The sequence below is a fragment of the Nicotiana tomentosiformis genome, chromosome 3, assembly GCF_000390325.3.
Source record: "Nicotiana tomentosiformis chromosome 3, ASM39032v3, whole genome shotgun sequence".
Classification (NCBI taxonomy): domain Eukaryota; kingdom Viridiplantae; phylum Streptophyta; class Magnoliopsida; order Solanales; family Solanaceae; genus Nicotiana; species Nicotiana tomentosiformis.
In genome coordinates, this window is record NC_090814.1 from 13,870,613 (window position 1) to 13,893,394 (window position 22,782).

The window sequence follows — 22,782 nt, forward strand, 5'->3', positions numbered from 1 at the left end:
GGTGTTCACAGACCTTGAAGTCCCTATCTATCTTTTCTGTTCTACTGTTTCTTTCATTCAGACAGTTGTATTTCTTTCAGACTATTACTTATAGTAAATTCTAAAATGCTCGTGAATTGTGACTCCAGATCTGGGTGGTAGTAATTAATACGGCTTTTATATTATTTCGCACTTATTATATTTCACCTTAGTTAATTTGCTGTTATTTACTGAATGGGATAAGAGTTGGTTTAATGATTCTCTAACGTTGGCTTGCCTAGCAAGTGAAATGTTATGCGCCATCACGGTCCCGACGGTGGGAATTCCGGGTCGTGACATGAACTAATATTAAGAATCTAAATCAACAGAAAATAAATTATATTTTATGTTCAAACCAAATAAACAAATCTTTCAAAGAATCCAATTAATTTTTTTTTTAAATTCATCATATGAGTAAAATTAATTTTCAAGTAAAAAAATCTTACGGTACATAAATTTATTCCATTAAAAAGTGTTAGACATTAAAAAAATAGATCACAAAGTAAAAAAAAAAAGATTAGTATAATATTAAGAAGGTCATACAAGTATTTGGGGAAGCACAATCAAAGCTACATCCTGAACAAGATTAAACTTTCAAGACTATATTATAAAAAATGACTCTCGTATAGTGGGATTATCCTTTGTAGATGCCTACGGCGGAATCGAAATAATATTATTCCTATGTCATGCATTACTTATAAATGTCAGATCAAGAGGCATGATATTGTTAGCAATAAGAACAAGTGGTGTACCAGCAACAATTTTGTTATGAGGTCGTACAACTCATTTCAGATTTGATATACCTCTTCAAATAATTGAAATAACCGTCACAAATATGTCAAATCAGAGTAATAGTGCTAAATATGTAAGGAAAGCAAAAGTGATAATATGGGAAGAAGTGCTTTTGACTAAGCGTCAAACGATCGAAACAATCGCCTAGAGTTTTAGAAATATAATGGATATCGATGAACCGTTTGGTGGAAAAGTAGTAGTTTGGGAGGTGATTTCTATCAAGTACCATCAGTAGTTCTAAAATTGATCAAAGCAGAAACTGTAAAAGCTAACTTGCCAAAATTATACTTATGACCTCAAATGAAAAATATTCAAATGACAAGAAATATAAAAGTAAGAACAGATCCAACATTCAATGACTTCTTGCTTCGTGTCAGAAACGAAGAAGAGCATCCAATAAAAGATGATTTGATTCTTCTAGAGCACTTGGTTATCAACCCCAATGGTAATAGTAGTGCATTTAATACAGACAATATTTTTATCATTATATTAAAACATAATTTGTGCAAATTACATAATAGAAATTAAAGAGCTATCTTAACTAGTAGAAATGAATATGTTGATCAACAAAATAAAAGGTTGATTGCTAAGTTTTATAGTATAAAAATAAATATTTTTCAGTTTTGACTCAGCAGAAGATGATACCAACAATAATTACCAAGAGGAATACTTTAATACCAAATGACCTATCTACCATACATGTTTGTTGTCAAATTTATTTTTTCTTACGTATGCTAGTGTCACTATATATATAATAGACTAAGTTAAATTGATCTTCCATTGTATATATGTTGATTTTGAAGAAAAATATGCATGTCATGCTACTGAAAACTTAGATCTGCTGAATAACTTATATAATAGTACACATATGGTATATAGAAGTTTTGACAATAACGTCATACATGTAATAGTCAATGTGCTTCTAAGTACGTGTTTATCCCCAAATTCAACTTTCATATTTCGAAACTAAAGTATATTCTTTTAAATTTGTGTGAAAATAATTTTGAGTATGTTTATGTTTTGTAGTTATATATTATAATAAATAAAGCACAAGGACAAGCATCAATATCGACAATAAGAGTTCTGGTTATGACAGAGTAACTAAAGCATTAGAAGGTAATATATACAAAAAAACACAGTCTATAAAGAAGTGTTCGGTAAGATACCATCACATTAAATACCTTTAAAATATAATATATAATTATCTACTTAACATGACTAAAATTGATCATTTATGTAGGTTCGGATGATATCTTTTTATTTTGAATTCACGTATTATACTAATGTAACAATATTTTTTGGCATTTAGATGATTGATATAGTATTATATATAAAATTTCTCTCATTAATTAAATTTTATTGTTCCTTTATTTAAATAAATATTTAAATCATCATGTGACATTATTAACATGCAAACACATTTATAAATACTAGTATATATATATATATATATATATTAGTGGTAACTATTTTTTTTTGTTTCTTGTACTTGTCGTACGGATAGGGATCAGGTGACTCTTGGAAGCCATTTTTGATCGTTGAAATCGTTCTTTGCTTTTCTTCAAGATTTTGTCCAATTTAATACACCTCCTCCCCGCCCCTATCCTCTACCCCCAGTTTAAAACATTTTTCAAGAAGCAAATAAATAAAGAAGCACAGCCAACGTCCAAAATAATTTTCCCTATTTGTGTAATTAATCTCGACATAGTTCTGTCCTCTTTGTTTTTACGTACTCCCTGCATCTTATTTTATGTGTAATATTTAATTGGGCACAAAGTTTAAAAAAATACTTTAAAATTTATTATCTAAAACATTATAAAACTTGTATGGATGTAAATTATCTAATTAAAAATAAAAAATCGGAGTTCAAAATTAAATTTTCTAAATAAAAAATATTATATTTTTTAAGATAGGTAAAAAAAATATAATATATAAATTGAGACAGAGAAAATAATAGTTTTTAATTGACTTTCAGTGCAGATGCACTTGAAGAAAGAAAACTACAAGAAGATAGTAGCAATAAAATTACTAATTAAAGCCTCAAACGTGAGCCGTAGTCTATCGAAAATAATCTTTTTTTAATTTATAATAGGGATAAAGTTTACGTATACATTATTCTTCTCAGATCCCACTTGTGAGATTTGACTGGATTTGTTATTTTGTTGTAAAGCCTCAAACGTGAATAAAATAGTAATCCTTCCGTTGATTGTTGCTTTTTCAGTTTGCATTTTGCACTTCTCTTAAAAAAATATTAATTAAGTGATTATTTTAATAAATTACTTTTATTAATGGTACTTTATAGATCTGAATTTGACTATTAGTTCTCAAATTACTATTAGTTTGTAAATACAGTACTTACTTAATGATAAAGGTAAAATTTTAAAAATAATTAATTCTCTCTTGATTTATTAAAATTAACAAGTAAAATAAAAAATTATATTTAATATAATGAACAAGCAAACGGAGATTACGGGATTTGGGAATAATATAGGATTGCAATAAGCAATTTTTGAAAGAGTGCGCAGTGATGATTGTCCTGTGTTCTTGATTTATTTCACGATGAATACATATGATTCCTCCGTAAATATTTGTATATGGGATTACAATGATGAATTGCTATTTGTTTTCCAACCCAAGAATTAACTGATAAATATGCAAAACTAAAATAATGAATTATGAACGCAAAATACTTCCCTCTCCTGTTCAAAAAATCCTGAAGAAATAATAATAAGTATTTACTAAATAATCCTTTTGAAGTCTAGCATCCCATTTGAGTAAATCTTATTTAGCATTTGTACATTTTTATTTCATATTCATGTTTGTTCGTAGTTTTTGAACTTCAACTTCATGCAAAAAAAATGTTGCATATTCAATTTTTTGAAAAAGTCCTTTTTTTTCCCTTCAAAATTCTGAACTTGATCTTCAATTTTTAGCTTAGGAGTCTTTCGCTTTAACAAATTTCTTTTTTAAAAAAAGCTACAACTATCCAAACCAAATGTTTTCTAAAAAAATATAGTTATTGTAATTGCTAATTAGCTATCATGTAGAGTTTTGATAAGAGTATTTATTAAAGATGGATAATAATATTTAAGTGATGGTTGCAATATAAAATTTAGAGTTAAGATAGTTGTGAATTAAAATAACTTAGGCTCAAAAGTGAGGGAAGTTATTTTATTTCTTTTGGTGTAAATATTTCTTTAAAAATATCTTATAAAAATTAAACATTAGAAAATGAGTTGAAATATATTTTCCGTCATATCAACTACATTGACAGCACATATTTATCCGAGCCTGTTTGTAGTATGTTTGGCCAAGTTTCTTCAAAGTCAAAAATATATATATTTTTCCCAAAAAAAATTACTTTTTTTTAAAGTTTAAGTGTTTGTCCAAATTTTTAGAAGAAAAAATATACTTTTGAGTAGAAGCAAAAGCATTAGCTTCTCCCTAAAAATACTTTTGAGAAAAATACATTTAGAAATACTTTTTAAAAGTTTGGTCAAGCACTAATTGCTGCTCAGAAGTGCTTTTCAAATTAATTAGCCAAATACAAATTGTATCTCACCAAAAATATTTTTTTAAAAAAATAATTCTCAAAATAAACTAGTTTTTTAAGTTTGGCCAAATATACTATTGGTCAGAATACCTAGCCCAATTGATTATGGTCTAGAATCACGGCCCAGTGGGCTTTAATCTAAAATAGACTTATATTAGACTGACGAGTAAAATTCATTTATAGCCACTCCGGTCAAACTTATATTATCCGGTAGCCACAAAATGTCCCCATACAAATCATAGCATAAAAATAATAATAACGCCAGCAAATGAAAAGGATCTAAGATATGAATTTCTTTAAATCGAAGGTAAACCGACTTGAATTCTTTAAACCGGAGGCCGAGCCGAGTCATCTATAAGCAGCTTGTGATTGATTTCAGTTTAAAACAAGGTATGCAATGGTCGGCCGCCGCGAGCTGCCACGCGGAGGTGGCGATGAGTGGCCGAGTATACCAACCCAACATTAAACACCCATCGTTCTCTTCAACTCTGTTTGATCGAATTCAACACTTTTTTTACAGCCCCAGGTCTTGCTAATAATCAGTGCAGCTCGAAAACAGAATTGACAACCACCACTTCTGTTTCAATACTTGACCTTAGATCGAGAATCTCAGCATCAAGATCTGCTAATGAGTTTGTTAAAAATCCTCGAAATTCGAATTCGACCCCAATAGTTTAAGCTAATTCTGCTAACTTCCACCCAGCTTGTTGCAAAGCGTCAGTGTTATCTGGCTGTGGAGGTCCAGTTCCAGTAAGCCTAAATGCTGCTGGTCCACCTGGACGTAAAGCTAAAAGCTTGAATAAGTGCTGGCCATTTTTCGAAATAACTACCCGCATTTTAGCTCACCTTAGCACATCGCGCGGCTTCAAATAGTTCCCCTAATAGCAACACCCATATCAAACTTACCTTATCTCACCTCATGCGTATCAATATGTAGTGTTATACCATGCATATCAATATTACAACGTAATCACAATTCGCACCACAAGTGCCCATATGCCACAACTTACCAAAAGAATCAACAATATCAATATTTTTACAACAAATAGTTCATGGCTCAACCACAATGTTTACAAGAATATCAATAATAACAAAATGAATATGAATTGCTCAAGAAGAAAGATATCTCAACAATTAACAATTTTACCTCAATGCGATAACAGCTCTTACAACTTCAACACCAAAACTCAACAAGAAGATATTCCAATAAATAACAACTCCAAGTAGGTAGTTCAACAATTAAAGAAGTAACAAGATAATAAGGAGAGCAATAACTTCAACTAAAGCATATAAAAACAAATACTCCCTCCGTTTCAATTTATGTGAACCCATTTGACTGGACACAGAGTTTAAGAAAAGAGAGAAGATTTTTGAACTTGTGGTGTAAAATGAGGCACATATATTTTGTGTGGCTATAAATCATTGCACAAAGATAAATTATTTCCAAATAAGGAAAGAGGTCATTCTTTTTGGCACAGACTAAAAAGAAAATAGGTTCACATAAATTGAAACGGAGGGAGTAACAAGTAAGAGGTAGAACATGTGTTAACAATGTCAAATAAAACATGTAAGGGTAGACTAACACATGTAAGGGTAGATTAACAATGAAAGATATAACATGTTATGACAATTCAATTAAAGACATGAAAATATTCTAAATAACCTAAGTCGGTCAAATACCATATGTAGCCTGTGTACCCACTCGTCACCTTGCGTACACAACTTTCACTTAACACAAATAACACTATAAACCCAAATCCTAAGGGGTAGTTTTTTCCCTCACAGAGTTAGGCAAGATACTTACCTCAAACAAGCTAAATCATCCCACTAGTAAGCCTTTTCCGCGAAAATCCAACTCCGGACGGCTCAAATCTAGACAAAATAACTTAATACCATGAATACAAACCATATGAAACTATTCTGGATAATAAAGTTGCAATCTTTAAAGAAATTCAAAAAGGCAACTCAAAATGTCAACCTTGGAATCGCACCTCGAAACTCGACCAAACTTATAAAATCCGAACACACATTCAATAATGAGTCCAACCATACTAAAATTGTCCAATTATGACTTTAAATCGACTTTCAAATTCTCAATTTATAGTTTAGGAAGGTTTCACAAAAATCTCCAATTTTTCAACTCAAAACACTAATTAAATGATAAAAACAATGATGTATTCTGTCACGACCCAATTTCACCTATAGGCCGAGATGGCGCCCAACATTACAGTTAGGAAAGCCAACTAATAAATTAAATGTATATCAATCATTCTTTAAAATTTTTCCAAGTAATTCTGTTCTTTTTCCTAGCAATATTAATGAAAATAGAAAAGATACCGATAAATTTAAATTTAAGAAAATAATACCAATTCCAAATTCTATCAATGTGTGCGCCAAGACCTGGTGTCACAAGTGTATGAGCATCTAGTAGACTATACAAAACTCCAAATACCTTCTGAAATAAAATAGACAGAATGTAAATACAAGAAGAGACACTGGTAGCTACAGAACGGCTCAGAAAGGCAGCTCACCTCTACGCCTCTGGATAACATGGGTGTAAGATGATAGGTCCTCCACTAGTACTTGCCTCAGATCCTGCACAAAAAGTGCAGCAAGTGTAGTATCAGTACGTAAACAACGTGTACCCAGTAAGTATCAAGCCTAATCTCGACGTGGTATAGACGAGATGGCCGACTTTGACACTCACTAAGGGTCAATAATAATAATTAAAATAAAATTAGAATATCTAAATCAATATGATTCACAGAGTTAATAATAATTTATTTAACCAGCAGAAATAATTAAATTCCTTCAAATGCAACAATTTCCAAACTATTAATTAAGTTCACAAACAGCAATTGAAATGCCAAGGTATCGTATAATTATTATTATTAGGCACGATTTCTGTCGAGGTCATACGGCCCGATCCAGAGTGTCGTGTATACTGCCGAGGGACGTGCGGCGCGATCCATAGATGCATCTATCCTGCCGAGGCGTTCGGCCCGCTCCACAAGAAAGGAGGACATTTTCTTATATACCTCCGGAAGGAGAGTATATTTATTCTAAGATCAATTCGAGAAGATGGACAATTTCTTTTAACAATTAATTAATTTAAACAAAAAATTAAGTATATAAGATTTTCATCTTTTAATATTTTTCACTAACAATTCACAATATATATATCAAATAATTTTAATTAAACAAAGAATACAATTTACACAACTAATTCATGATTTGAGTCCTGAACTACCCGGATTTTAGTATAAATAGTAGCTACGCACGGACTCTCGTCACCTCGTGCGTACGTAGCCCCCGTAATTTAGCAAAATTATTTAATTTAATCACCTATGGGGTGAATTTTTCCTCACAAGATTAGACAAGAGACTTACCTTGTTTCAAAGTCCACCTTCCAATTACCACGTCGCGTTAAATTCTCAATTCGATGCCGAAAAACCCAAAACTATCCAGATGTTATACAAAATAATTAATACATGTTTAATAATTCAAATTTAGGCTATTAAATAAATTACCCAACCCAAAATGATAAAATTTCTAAAATTCACCAAGGGCCCACTTGCCCGGATTCAGGAAAATTTCGGATGAAAACGTTATCCAAAATCTCAAGAACTCAAATATATAATTTCTATCCAATTCCATAACCATTTTTGTGTTTAAAATATTATTTTATAAAAATCTAGGTTTTTCATCTAAACCTTTGATTTCTAAGATTTACTAGTTATAATCTATCCATAATTTATGTATTTAACTCAAGGGTGTAGAATTAACTTACCTTCCAATTGCCAGTTGAAATCCCCCTCTCAAAAGCTCTGAAATCGCCCGAAAATAGAGAAAAAATGGGCTCAAAATTGTTGATTCCCATTCTTTTAAGCTTTCTGCCAAACAGGCATTTCGCACCTGCGGAGGTGGGCTCTGCGCAAAAGCCTCACAGCTGCGAGTTTCACTCGCCTGACCAAGCCTCGCATCTGCGAGCCTAGCCTTAAACCTGCGTGTTCGCAGGTGCGCCAAGGTTCCGCAATTGTGGTGTCAGGCATTCCCTCCTCCTTCCGTTTCTTCAAACAAACGTCGCATCTGCGATGGTCGCACATGTGACTGTCCAAGCGCAGGTGCGATCGTACCAGAAGTAGAAAGCTTCAGTTCTTCCTCCAAATTTCAAAATTGGTCTGAGCCTTGTCTAGTTAACACTCGGGGCCACCGGGGCCCCGCCCGAACATACCAGCAAGTTTGAAATCATAAAACGGATTCGCTCGAACCCTCGGAACGTGGAAAACAATATCAATACTAAGAATCATACCCCAAACCAAATTGATTCAACTTAGAAATTTCAAGTTCTTCAATTTACTTCCAATGCATCGAAAATATACTTAAACTACTCGGAATGACACGAAATTTTGCGTGCAAGTCTTAAATCACTATACGGAGCTATTCTCAAACTCGAAATTCTAAACGGACTTCAATTACTCCAAAACCTACTCCAAACCAAATTTAAAGAGCTTTAAACCTTCAAATAGTTGATTTTCACTATTAAGTGCCAAAACGCTCCCGGGTTATCCAAAATCCGGTTCGAACATACGCCCAAGTCCGAAATCATCATATGAACCTATTGGAACCGTCAAATCCTGATTTCGGTGTCGTTTTCTAAAAATATTGACCGAAGTCAAACTTATCCTTTTAAAGCCAACTTAAGGAACCAAGTATTCCGATTTCAACCCAAACACTTCCAAATTCCGAACCAACCCTCCCCGCAAGTCATAAATCAATAAAAGCACATACATGAGGTTTTATTTTAGGGAACGGGGTTCTAAAAGTTAAAATGACCGGTTAGGTCATTACATATTCATGAATAATAAGCAAATTCGAGTAAAAAAAATACTTAGCTCGTTCCAATTCTTGAAAGTCCCCTCCAAAATAGCCAAAACCGAGCTCTCTAACTCAAAGTGTGGAAAATGAAATAAGACCCTAGACTCTAACCCTTTTCTGCCCAGTTATTCCGCTTATGCGGACATTCGGTCTCTTTTGCGAGTCCGCACATGCGGAAAATCCATTGCAGGTATCAACTAAAGCCTAGAGATTTCTGCTCATGCGGACCAATCCTGCACTTGCAGTTCCGCTTCCGTGGACTAAAGTTCGCTTCAGCGGAAGCCTGACCGCACCTGCAGTCCTGCTATATTTGCGTAGGAGAATCCATATCTGCAGACACGCACCTGCGCATGGACCTCCGCACATGCGGTCCCAGCATCACTGTCACGACCCAAAATCCGACTAGCCATGATGAAACCTAACCTCACCTGCTAGGTAAGCCGAATAACAATAATAAGATTCAATTAATATTTAAATGACTCTAATACACTCCCCAAGGACTGGTCGTACAAATCATGAGCTTCTAACATTTGAATTTACAAGCTGGTGTGAAATAAAATACATCATGTATTTGAATTATACACGAACAGATTAATAATTCTAAAGCTACCAAGAATAAGAGACAGATGTAACTGGATCGCAAGTACATCTTCAATGCTAGCTCCCGCCATGTACAACAACATCAACATCCAAAATCCGCACGCAAGGTGCAGAAGTGTAGTATGAGTACAACTGAACCCATGTACTCAATAAGTAACAAATCTAACCTTAGGTTGAAAGTAGTGACGATCTTATACCAATGTTAGAGTCCACACCCATATCCAATAACATCTCATAATAATAAACTTTAGGCAACACAAAGAATAACTCAATAATAAGATGCTTAGCTCGTTCACAATTCCGGAAATATAAACATTTTCTTTTCAAGTATAATAGTAAAACTCAATTCTTTTCACTGAAATCACCAAAATATGAGTAAGTGTGAAAACTGTGATTTTTCCCAAAACCTATCTTCCACAATAGGAAATTTCATTTTCAAATGGCATGAGGAAAGTACATCTCTATGCATACATGTCAATGTGCATGCCAATGCAATACAACATAGTGATAAAACCATATGCATACTCTCAGAGTATCAATTCACTCAGTCCTCCCAGTCACTCAATCTTCTCAATCATTCAGTCCTCCCAAATCACTCGGCACTCGCGCTCGGCACTCGCACTCAGCAGGTACCTGCGCTCACTGGGGGTGTGTACAGACTCCGGAGGGGCTCGTTCAGCCCAAGCGCTATAACAAGCCAATCATGGCATATAAATAAATAAAATATGTTGCGGCGTGCAGCCCGATCCCATAAACATCCTCACCATCAAGCCCTCGGCCTCACTCTGTCATCAATCTCTCCAGTCTCTTGGGCAAAAAATTGTCATGAAAATCAACTAAAAAATGATGATACGATGTATCAATAAATAACAACTGAGACTGAGATATGATACAAATGAATCAACATGACTGAGTTTCAAATTTCAATTTAAACAAATTCAACAATAATATGACCTCTATGGGTCTCAATAATACTAGTATATAGCCTCAGCATGATTTTAACATGATTATAAGCTCAAATTCCTTTAACATATGACAATACAAGGAAAATTCCAAGATTAGTTTACTATAAAATTCCACGAAATCAATTACGTCATAATTTCTACGGTGCCCACACGCTCGTTACCTTGCTTGTGCGTCACCTCCAACCAAATCACATAACACGTATATTCGGGGTTCAAACCCTCATCTACAAGTTTAGAAGTGTTACTTACCTCAATAAGACGAACCCAACATCGATCAAGCTAATCAATACTCAGGAAATTCCATTCCGCGCGTATCCACCTCTGAATGCCTTCTTGTCTCTTCAATTCAATGCCAACGATCTGAAACTAAAATTCACCCCCTAATGATACTACAAAGATCTACTATACTAAGCAACTTCAATCTACAATATCAATATCCATTGGGACCAACATTAGTAACTAATTCCATAGTTTAGGCCATTTAGACAATTTACCAAACACGTAGTGGGCATACATTTATACATTTCTTAACCATAGAATTACTTCTTCCAACTACCATCATTTACCAACAATTCATCCCACCATCATTCTTTAACAACATATAATCCTAACATCATATGTGTGACCAACAATTCTCACCCAACCAACAAAATTCCATCAAATAATCACCTTCAATCTCTACAATGGTTATATATTTAAATTGGGAACTTATGGCTTCCAGTCACCATACCATGAGTTCATATACTTAATTCATACTCATATTCCCATAATATATTCATACATGTAAGTCTAAGGGTATAGAATTACCTTTTGGAAGAAATCTTGCAAAACCTTCCTTTGAGTTCTAGAAGAAATTTCTTGAAGGTCTATGTATTTTATGTGTAAATTTCATTAATACTAGTGTAGAAATAATGGAATTTCAAACAAAAATAATGGGGATTGATTACCTTGAAGAAGAGGAAAGTTGGTGGTCTTGAGAGAGTGGAGAAGAGCTCAAACATTCGTCCAAATGAAATGGGGAAAATGAACCCCGAAATTGTATTGTATTTATAGGCCCAGATTTCTGGGTTTCGGATGCTGCCCTAGATGCTTCACATCCCCACTTCACTCCTCTTTGAAGTTCGGATGCGGACCTGGATGCTATGGCAGCACTTTACTGTCAGCCTTTCTTTCGGACGCGACCTCGGATGCTTCGCATCTGCAGACTCCTCCGCCATCCTTTGGTAATTTGGTCATAACTTTTTGTAGGAATGTCCAAATGATGAACGGTTTGAAGAGTTAGAAAATAGACTCGAAGACCTTTAATGTTATAGGTCATCCATAACATAACTCCTTATATATATGTATATATGCTCGTCCAAATTTGGGTCTTGTGCGTACTCATTTGGAACTTTAGTCTATCATGAAATTTCCAACTTGACTTGGACTTAGGGCTCTCCTTAGATCCCACATCACTTATAATATGCCTTGTACACTTATTATTATATCCAATTGATATCTATTATATTAATAGTCCTTGTCTGTACACAAAATAATATAATGAGCACACATCAACTTTCTTACTAGTGCTCAAGTACTTTGAAATTTTTCGGGGTGTTACATTCTCCCCCACTTAAGAACATTCATCTTCGAATGTTTCACATGTTAGTTATAAGAATGGAGTTATCCTTCTACCTCCAACCATTATACATAGGCATTTATGACTACATCGATCTCATACTTCCTTTCCAAAATTTCAACTTACTTATGGCACTTAAAATGTGGCTATCCTTACAAATTCATAAATATATTTCGGCAGAGTTTCCCCTGTAACTGGGCCTATCCACCTATCAGATAATCACCAACATCAACCTATCAACACATTCACAACTTGACAAAGCATCACCATGTATATCAACATCATATATCTCATCATTACAGGCATTATATTATCAAGAGTGATATCTGGACATGAGCTGCACATATTTAAATCATAACACATAGAAAGTACCTTTCAAATCACAATCATTTGACTATACACTCATGTGAGAACATTTTATTTCCTTAACATTTTTGGCCTTCAAGGTGGCCTCCTCGACTTACCGACTTCGCCATAGTACCTTAACGGAGGCAATCTCAACTCCCGGACTTTTCTAACAAGGATGGCAAATAGTTGCTCTTCATAATCCAATTTTCCATTAACTTTACCTTCTTAGACATAGACGCATGAAACACCCGGTACATGGAGAACAATAATAGGGAGACATCATACTCATACTTTGGCATATTCCCTTCATGATTTCATAAAGCATAATGTGACTACACATACTTTACCCTTATTAGAAATTCACATAACATCCTCACGAAGAAAATATTGAGAATAACCCGTTCACTTTCTTCAACTCTAAATCTATCACGAAAAGGAATTCCCATTGTCGGGACCGTGATGGCGTCTAACATTTCACTTGCTAGGCAAGACAATGTTAGAGAATCATTAAACCAATTCTTATCCCATTCAGTAAATAACATCAATTTAACTAAGGTGAAATATAATGAGTGCGGAGTAATATATATATATATATATATATATATATATATATAAACTACGTTAATTACTACCACCCGGATATGGAGTCACAATTCACGAGCATTCTCAAATTCACTACAAGTAATAGTCTAAAAGAAATATAATTGTTTGGGTGAAAGAAACAGTAAAACAGAAAAGACGGACGGGGACTTCAAGGTCTGTGAACGCTGACAGATCTACCTTGAGTCTTCGGATAGCAGGTCCAACAACTATAATCCCAATCAACCCTAGCGGGTACCAAAATCTGCACAGAAAGTGCAGAGTGCGGTACCAGTACAACCGACCCCATGTACTGGAAAGTGTCGAGCCTAACCTCGACAACGTAGTGACGAGGATAAGGCAAGACACCTACAAATCAACCTCTACAATTTAACAATGTATATGCAAATAACAGTAATGAAGAGCTAAACAGGAAATATCGGGAATGGAAAACATGCTAGGGAAAATACAAGATGAAGAACTACAGCAGAATGGTAACTGGAACAGTCAATATACTATGAATCAACAGGAATAATGAGTACAGTAAAGGAAAAATGCACGGCATCACCCTTCGTGCTTTTACTCTCAAACTCACCATAAAGTCAATAGAAATGGCACGGCATCACCCTTCGTGCATTAACTCTCATATCATGGCACGACATCACCCTTCGTGTATTAACTCTCATATCATGGCACGACATCACCCTTCGTGCATTAACACTCACAATATGGAACGACATCACCCTTCGTGCATTAACACTCACAATATGGCACAGCATCACCCTTCGTGCATTAACATTCACAATATGATAAGGACGATATGAGAGAAACAGAAATAAAATCGGGAAAATAGGTAAATTGGCGCGCTTAGGTACTCGTCATCTCACATATACGCCGCTCACATGAATTTCACATAGCAAATAATATGAGGTTCCTAATTCCCTCAAGTCAGGGTTAGACACAACACTTACCTCGCTCCGAAGGCCACTTAAGACTCAATCACAGCTTTTCCTCTAGAATTTACCTCCAAACCACTCGTATCTATTCAAAAATAACTCAATAATATCAAATATTGCTCAAGAAATCAATTATATTGCATAAATTTAGATTTCCCAAATTTTCCTCCAAAAGGTCAAAAATCGACCCCGGGCCCGCTTGGTCAAAACCCGAGGTTCGGACCAAAAATTCATTTACCCATTCACCCCAAGCCCGGATATATAATTGGTTTTGGAATCCGACCTCAATTTGAGGTTTAAATCCCCAAATTTCCGAAATCCCTAATTTCTACCCAAATCCCTAATTCTACCATGAAAACTCTAGATTTTAGGTTGAAAATTTATGAAATGAAATGGGTAATTGAAAGAATATGGTTTAGAATCACTTACCATCATTTTGGGGGAAGAAATTAACTCTTGAAAATCGCCTCTAGCCCGTTTGTTTCTATGAAAGTTGGAAAAATGGCTTATTCCTGTTATTGATTTTGTTTTATGCACTGGGCGACAGTGTGCATCGCGTTCGCGAGGCCACTGTCGCGTTCGCGAAGAGTATAGGCTGCCAAACCTTCGCTTTCGTGAAGGTTACTCCCCCTGGCCTTCACATTCACGAGACATTGCTCGCGTTCCCGATGAAGGAAAGACCAACCCTCCCCCAAGTCCCAAATGCTTTGCGTTCGCGATGAGCCGGTCGCGTTCGCGAAGGGTAAATCCACCATCACTTCGCGTTCGTGCCCAGTCCTTCGCGTTTGCGAAGAGTAAAAGTCAGCCATTCCGGTTTCTACTTCGCGTTCGCGAGAGTGCCTTCGCGAACGCGAAGAAGGAAACCAGAAGGCATCAAAATCTGCAGAAAATCAGATTTTTCCAAAGTCCAAACATCCCATGGCCTATCCGAAACTCACCTGAGCCCTCGGGGCTCCAAACCAAATATGCACACAAGTCTAAAAACATCATACGAACTTGCTTGCATGATCAAATCGCCAGAATAACACCTAGAACTATGAATTTAGCACCAAATCAAATAAAATTCTCAAGAACACTTTAAAATTTCTATCTTCACCACCGGACGTCCGAATCACGTCAAACCAACTCCGTTTCTCACCAAATTTCATAGATAAGCCATAAATATTATAATGGACCTATACCGGGATCCAAAACCAAAATATGGACCCGGTATCAGCAAGACAATATGAGAGAAACGGAAAATAGGCCTAGAGCTCTGATACCAACTTGTCACGACCAAAAATCCGACTAGCCGTGATGGCACCTAACCTTATCTGCTAGGTAAGCCGAAAAATAATAATACGATTCAAATAATATTTAACTGACTCTAATACACTCTCCAAGGACTGGTAGTATAAATCATGAGCTTCTAACATTTGAATTTACAAGCTGGTGTGAAATAAAATACATCATCTGTTTGAATTATACACGAACAGATTAATAATTCTAAAGCTAACAAGAACAAGAGGCAGATGTGACTGGATCGCAAGTACATATTCAATGCTAGCTCCCGCCATGCACAACAACATCAATATCCAAAATCCGCACGCAAGGTGCAGAAGTGTAGTATGAGTACAACTGAACCCATGTACTCAATAAGTAACAAATCTAACCTTAGGTTGAAAGTAGTGACGATCTTATACCAATGTTAGAGTCCACACCCATATCCAATAACATCTCATAATAATAAAATTTAGGCAACACAAATAATAACTCAATAATAAGATGATGAGCTCGTTCACAGTTCTGAAACAATAAATATTTTCTTTTCAAGTATAATAGTAAAACTCAATTCTTTTCACTGAAATCACCAAAATATGAGTAAGTTTGAAAACTGTGATTTTTCCCAAAACCTTTCTTCCACAATAGGAAATTTCATTTTCAAATGGCACGAGAAAAGTACATCTCTATGCCTACATGTCAATGTGCATGCCAATGCAATACAACATAATGATAAAACCATATGCATACTCTCAGAGTATCAATTCACTAAGTCCTCCCAGTCACTCAATTTTCTCAGTCACTCAGTCCTCCCAATCACTCAATCCTCATAGTCACTCATGCCTCACAGTCACTCAATCCTCCCAAATCACTCGGCACTCGCGCTCAACACTTGCACTCGGCACTCGCACTCAGTAGGTACCTGCGCTCACTGAGGGTGTGTGCAGACTCCGGAGGGGCTCCTTAAGCCCAAGAGCTATATCAAGCAAATCATGGCATATAAATCAATAAAATATGCTGCGGCGTGCAACCCGATCTCATAAACATCCTCAAAATCAGGCCCTCAGCATCACTCAGTCATCAATCTCTCCAGTCTCTCGGGCTCAAAAGTGTCATGAAAATCAGCCCAAAAATGATGATATGATGTATCTATAAATAACAATAGAGACTGAGATATGATATAAATGAATCAACATGACTGAGTTTCAAATTTCAATTTAAATAAATTCAACAACAATATGGCCTCTATGGGTCTCAATAATACTGGCATATAGACTCAGCATGATTTTAACATGATTCTCAGCTCCAATTCCTTTAACACATGACAATAAAAGGAAAATTTCAATATTATCTTATTATAAAATTCCATGGAATTACGTCATAATTTCCACGGTGCACGCCCACACGCTCATCACCTAGCATTTGCGTCACCTCCAACCAAATCACATAACACGTATATTCGGGGTTCATACCCTCAGCTCTAAGTTTAGAAGTGTTACTTACCTCAACAAGACGAACCCAACATCGAGCAAGCTAATCAATACTCAGGAAATTCCATTCTGCGCGTATCCACTTCTGAATGCCTTCTTGTCTCCTCAATTCAATACAAACGATCCGAAACTGAAATTCACCCCTTAATGATACTACAACGATCTACTGTACTAAGCAACTTCAATCTACAATATCAACATCTATTAGGACCAACATTAGTAACTAATTCCATAGTTTAGGCCATTTAGACAATTTACCAAATACCTAGTGGGCATACATTTATACATTTCTTAACCATAGAATTACTTCTTCCAACTACCATCATTTACCAACAATTCATCCCACCATCATTCTTTAACAACTTATAATCATAACATCACATGTGTGACCAACAATTCTCGCCCAACCAACAAAATTCCATCAAATAATCATCTTTCAATCTCTACAATGGTTATGTATTTAAATTGGGAACTTATGGCTTTCAATCACTATACCATGAGTTCCTATACTTAATTCATACTCATATTCCCATTATATATCCATACATGTAAGTCTAAGGGTGTAGGATTACCTTTTGAAAGAAATCTTGCAAAACCCTCATTTGAGTTCTTGAAGAAATTTCTTGAAGGTCTATGTATTTTATGTGTAGATTTCATCAATACTAGTGTATAAATGATGGAATTTCACACCAAAATAATGGGGATTTCTTACCTTGAAGAAGAGGGGAGTTGGTGGTCTTGAGAGAGTGGAAAAGAGCTCTAAAATTCTTCCAAATGAAATGGGGAAAATGAACCCCGAAATTGTATTGTATTTATAAGCCCAGATTTCTGGGTTTCGGATGCTGCCCTGGATGCTTCGCATCCCCACTTCACTCCTCTTTGAAGTTCGGATGCGGACCTGGATGTTATGGTAGCACTTCACTGCCAGCCTTTCTCTCAGACGCGGCCTCGGATGCTTCGCATCCGTAGACTCCTCTGCCATCCTTTGGTAATTTGGTCCTAACTTCTTGTAGGAATGTCCAAATGATGAACGGTTTGAAGAGTTGGAAACTAGACTCGAAGACCTTTAATGTTATACATCATCCATAACATAACCCCTTATATATACGGCAAAGGGCCAAATATACCCCTCTACTTTTAAAAATGGTCTAAGAATACCACTCGTTATACTATTGGGTTATCTATACCCTTGCAGTCGTACTTTGAGTTCAAATATACCCCTCATTCAAACAGAGGGACACGTGTCATCGTCTTGTTGGTCAATTCTAAATATCTCCTAATTAATTAAAAAGACCCATTACCCATACCCAAAAAACAATTTTTTTAAAGCAATATTTTTTTTGTAAAAACTGAAAAAAAGCTGAAATTATTTTTACTAAAAACTGAAAAAAGCGAAAATATTTTTTTTCCAGCTTTTACAAAAAAACTGCTTTAAAAAGATAGAAAAATATTTTCTAAAATAATGTTTTTGTAAAAAATAAAAAGCAATTTTCTAAAGCAATTAAAAACTAAAAAAAATTGAAATATTTTTAACTAAAAACTGAAAAAAAAATATTTATTTTTTTAGTTTTTACAAAAACAATGGTTTAGAAAATTGCTTTTTAGTTATTTTTCAGTTTTTACAAAAATATTATTTTAGAAAATATTTTTCAGCTTTTTTTAAAGCAGTTTTTTCTGTAAAAACTGGAAAAAAATATTTTTGATTTTTGCATTTTTTAGTAAAAAAAAATTCTATTTTTTTTCAGTTTTTACAAAAAATATTGCTTTAGAAAATTGCTTTTCAGCTTTTTTTTTTTTCATCTTTTACAAAAACATTATTTTAGAAAATATTTTTCAGTTTTTTTGTAAAAACTGGAAAAAAAAAGTATTTTCATTTTTTTCAGTGTTTAGTAAAAATAATTTCAGTTTTTACAAGAAAAAATTGCTTTTCGGATATGGGTAATGGATCTTTTTAATTAATTAGGAGATATTTAGAATTGACCAACAGGACGATGACACATGTCCCTCCATTTAAATGAGGGGTATATTTGAACACAAAGTATGACCTTTGGGGTATAGATAACCCAATAGTATAACGAGGGGTATTCTTAGACCATTTTTGAAAGTAAAGGGGTATATTTGGCCCTTTGCCGTTATATATATGTTGATATGCTCGTCTAAAGTTGGGTCTTGTGCGTACTTATTTGGAACTTTAGTCTATCATGAAATTTCCAACTTGACTTGGACTTAGGGCACTCCTTAGACCCCACATCACTTATAATATGCCTCGTACACTTATTATCATATCCAATTGATATCCATTATATTAATAGTCCTTGTCTGTTAATAAAATAATATAATGAGCGCACATCAACTTTTTTACTAGCGCTCAAGTACTTCAAAATTTTTCAGGGTGTTACAATCACCTAGTCCCATTTCGCACCTTCGGCCACTGGACCGCTTCTGCGGTCCCACACCTACGGCCACGCCTTCACAGGTGCCATTGCACCAGAACTCAGTTGTTCATCAGCCATCATCCTAAGTCCAAAATGAACTCTATTTCAATCCGAATCACACCTGAGGCCCCCGGGACCCCGTCCAAACATACTCTCAAGTCCCAAAACATTAACGAACCTACTCGAGGCCAAAACTCATATCAAACAACATCGAATCTATGAATCGGACTCCAATTCAAACCTATTGAATCTATGAACCTTTCACTTCTAAAACTAACACTAAATCATATCAAACCAACTCCGAATGAGTTCAAATTTTGCACACAAGCCGAAAATGACAAAACAAACCCTTTTCAACTCCCGGAACCAAAATTTGAACCCGATATCAATAATGTCAACTTTCGATCAAACTTCTCAACCTTCCCAACCTCCAGCTTTTCAACTTTCTCCAATTCAAACCGAAACGAGCTACGAACCTCTTAATCAATATATGGACTTACTTCTAAGTCCAAAATCACCATACGAATCTATGAAACCATCAAAACTCTATTTCGGAGTTGTCTATACAAAAGTCAAACTCCGATCATCTATTTCAATTTAAGATCCCAACCTTGGGACTAAATGTCCCAATTCACTCCGAAACTCACCCGAAACCAAACCAACCACCCCGACAAGTCTCATAAATAGGGGAACGGGGCTAAAATACTCAAAACAACCGGCCAGGTTATTACATGTACCCAATCTATTCCAATAATATCCATTCAAAATAAATTCCAATTTTAAAAATTCAAAATTTTGAATTAATGCTTAAACAAGCTTCAATGGGTGTCCATGGCGTTTTTAGTTTAATCCTTCGACACAATCCAACAAACTAACGTTTAATAGTAATTTCTAAATCGAATTAAGGTGCTCGATTCTCTAAAGCAAACTCTTGCTTATTATATGCTGTAATAACTTACTTTAATTGAAAATTGTTTGGATTAAAATGACATTTGGTCCTTTTCTAGTAAATATTTTTGTCACGACCTGTAATCTCATCCTCAGGGTCGTGATGGACCTAACATCCAATTGCTAGGCAAGCCGACGTGAAATAATTTAACAACCGATTTTAACAGATAAAATCACAATAATGATATTCAACAAGAAATAAAAACCGAGACTAACACAATACTAATATAAACCACGTGATATTATGCACTCCCAATAATCTGGAGTCACGAGTACATGAGCAACCAGAAGTCTACAAATAAAGTCTGAAATAAATACAACTATTCGAAAGAGATAAATAATAAAAATGGGAAATGGAAGGTGACTTCAAGGTCTGCGGACACTAACAGATCTACCTCGAGTCTCCATGTGAAATGATCAGAGTTGACACACCTCAAGCACCACTGGGACCAATACCAGTATCTGCACTTGAAGTACAAATGTGTAGTATAAATACAACTGACCCTATGTACTCCGTAAGTGTCGAGCCTAAGCTTGAGGAGGTAGTGACATAAAGCATCAAAATAACAAGAAAAGTGATAAAATACTAACTGGGAGGGGACATGCAAAAAGGGGAAGAGATAGTAAATAGGGCAAGTATGAAATCACAAAATAACAAAGTAAATCACCAAGACTAGAAATCAGTTAAATCAATGATATGAAAATAGCACGGCATCACCGTCGTTCTTTTACTCTCGTCCTCACCATGCAATAATATGAATATAATGGTATGACATCACCCTTCGTTCTTTTACTCTAGTCCTCACCATGTAATAATAATAACATGAATGGAATGGTACAACATCACCCTTCGTGCTTTTACTCTCTTCATCACCGTGTAATAATAATAATACGAATAAAATAGCACGACATCACCCTTCGTGCTTTTACTCTCATCCTCACCATGTAATAATAATTATATGAATTCGAATAATAACTAGTTGGGTGAATAATTTAACTTCAAGTATGGTTCCATGATATCAAACTTCAACTTCCAAAATATTCAACAACTTTGAAATAAGCAATAAATAAGAAACGAATAATTAAAGAAGTAATAATCTAACCTAAGCATGGATATCATAATTAACGGAACAATATAATACAACGAAACAATTTCCAGCCGCATGCTTTAACCCAATGACAACACATAGGTACTCGTCACCTCATATATATATTGTCCCCACACATAAAACACGTAGCAAATAGACCAACAAGTCCTAATCCCTCAAGTCGAGGTAAACCACGAAACTTACTTCACTTTTGCAATCAAATAAATCAACCAACCACGACTTTGCCTTTTTAACAAGCCCACAAGCCAATCAAATCTAGAAAATTATTGATCAAATGGTTCAAAATAAACTTTAGAAACTACTCATCAATGAAAAAGGTCCAATTTTGATCATTTTTGAAAAACTCAACAAAAGACAACCCCAGGCTTGCTTGGTCAACACCCAAGGTTCGGACTAAAACCCGAATACCCATGCACCCCGGAACTCAGTTATGTGATTTGTTTTGAAATCCGGCCTCAATTTGAGGTCTAAATTTCAATTTTACAAAAATCTCCAATTCTACCCAAATCCTAATTCTTACTATGGAAATCCTAGATTTCATGGTGAAATACCATGAAAAGTAATAGGTAATTAAAATAAAATGGATTAAGGTCACTTACCAATGTATTTGGGAAGAAACGCCTCTTGGAAAAACGCCTCTGGAGTGTTTAGGGTTGAGACATGGTGTAAAATGAGTTAAGTCCCATTTTCTCTTCTTTTACCCAGATGCAGATGCCGCAATTACGATGTCTTGTTCACAATTGCAAACATCGCAAATGTGAGACAAGGTTCGCAAAGGTGAACCCTGCCTGAGAACACCAGAAGTCGAAAATGCGACATTTAGCTTGCAAATGCAAGCAATCCCTCCTTCACAAATGCGGCAAGATCCTTCGCAAATGCGAAGCTTTCCCCTCAGAATACTGAGTCGCATATGCGACTCTGAGATCACAAATGCGACTCTGAGATCGCAAATACAATGTCTGAGTATTTGTAAATGCGAACCTATTCCTCGCAATTGCAAGATCACCTAGCCCAGGCCCCTGCCCGCAAATGCGATATCTTGATCATAAAAGCGAGGCTCGTATTTGCGAGCCAGACCTCACAAATGCGAGATTTGCTGACCACACCAGCAATAGAAAAATACCAGGTACTCGAAAGTCAAAAAAATAATTCGTAGCCTATTCGAAACTCACCCGAGCCCCTCGGGCTCCAAACCAAACATGCACACAAGTGTAATAACATCATACAAAATCT

General features: G+C 35.3%; 1 protein-coding gene across 1 annotated transcript in view; it reads right to left on the reverse strand.

The window, feature by feature from the left end:
* Positions 1-5,037: 5,037 nt before the first annotated feature.
* LOC138907386 (uncharacterized) overlaps positions 5,038-22,782 on the reverse strand; it is a 49,775-nt gene continuing 32,030 nt past the window's right edge. Inside the window, exon 2 of the mRNA XM_070197984.1 lies at positions 5,038-5,138. Within this exon, the coding sequence (XP_070054085.1) occupies positions 5,038-5,138 (101 nt within the window). The remainder of the gene's footprint in view (positions 5,139-22,782) is intronic.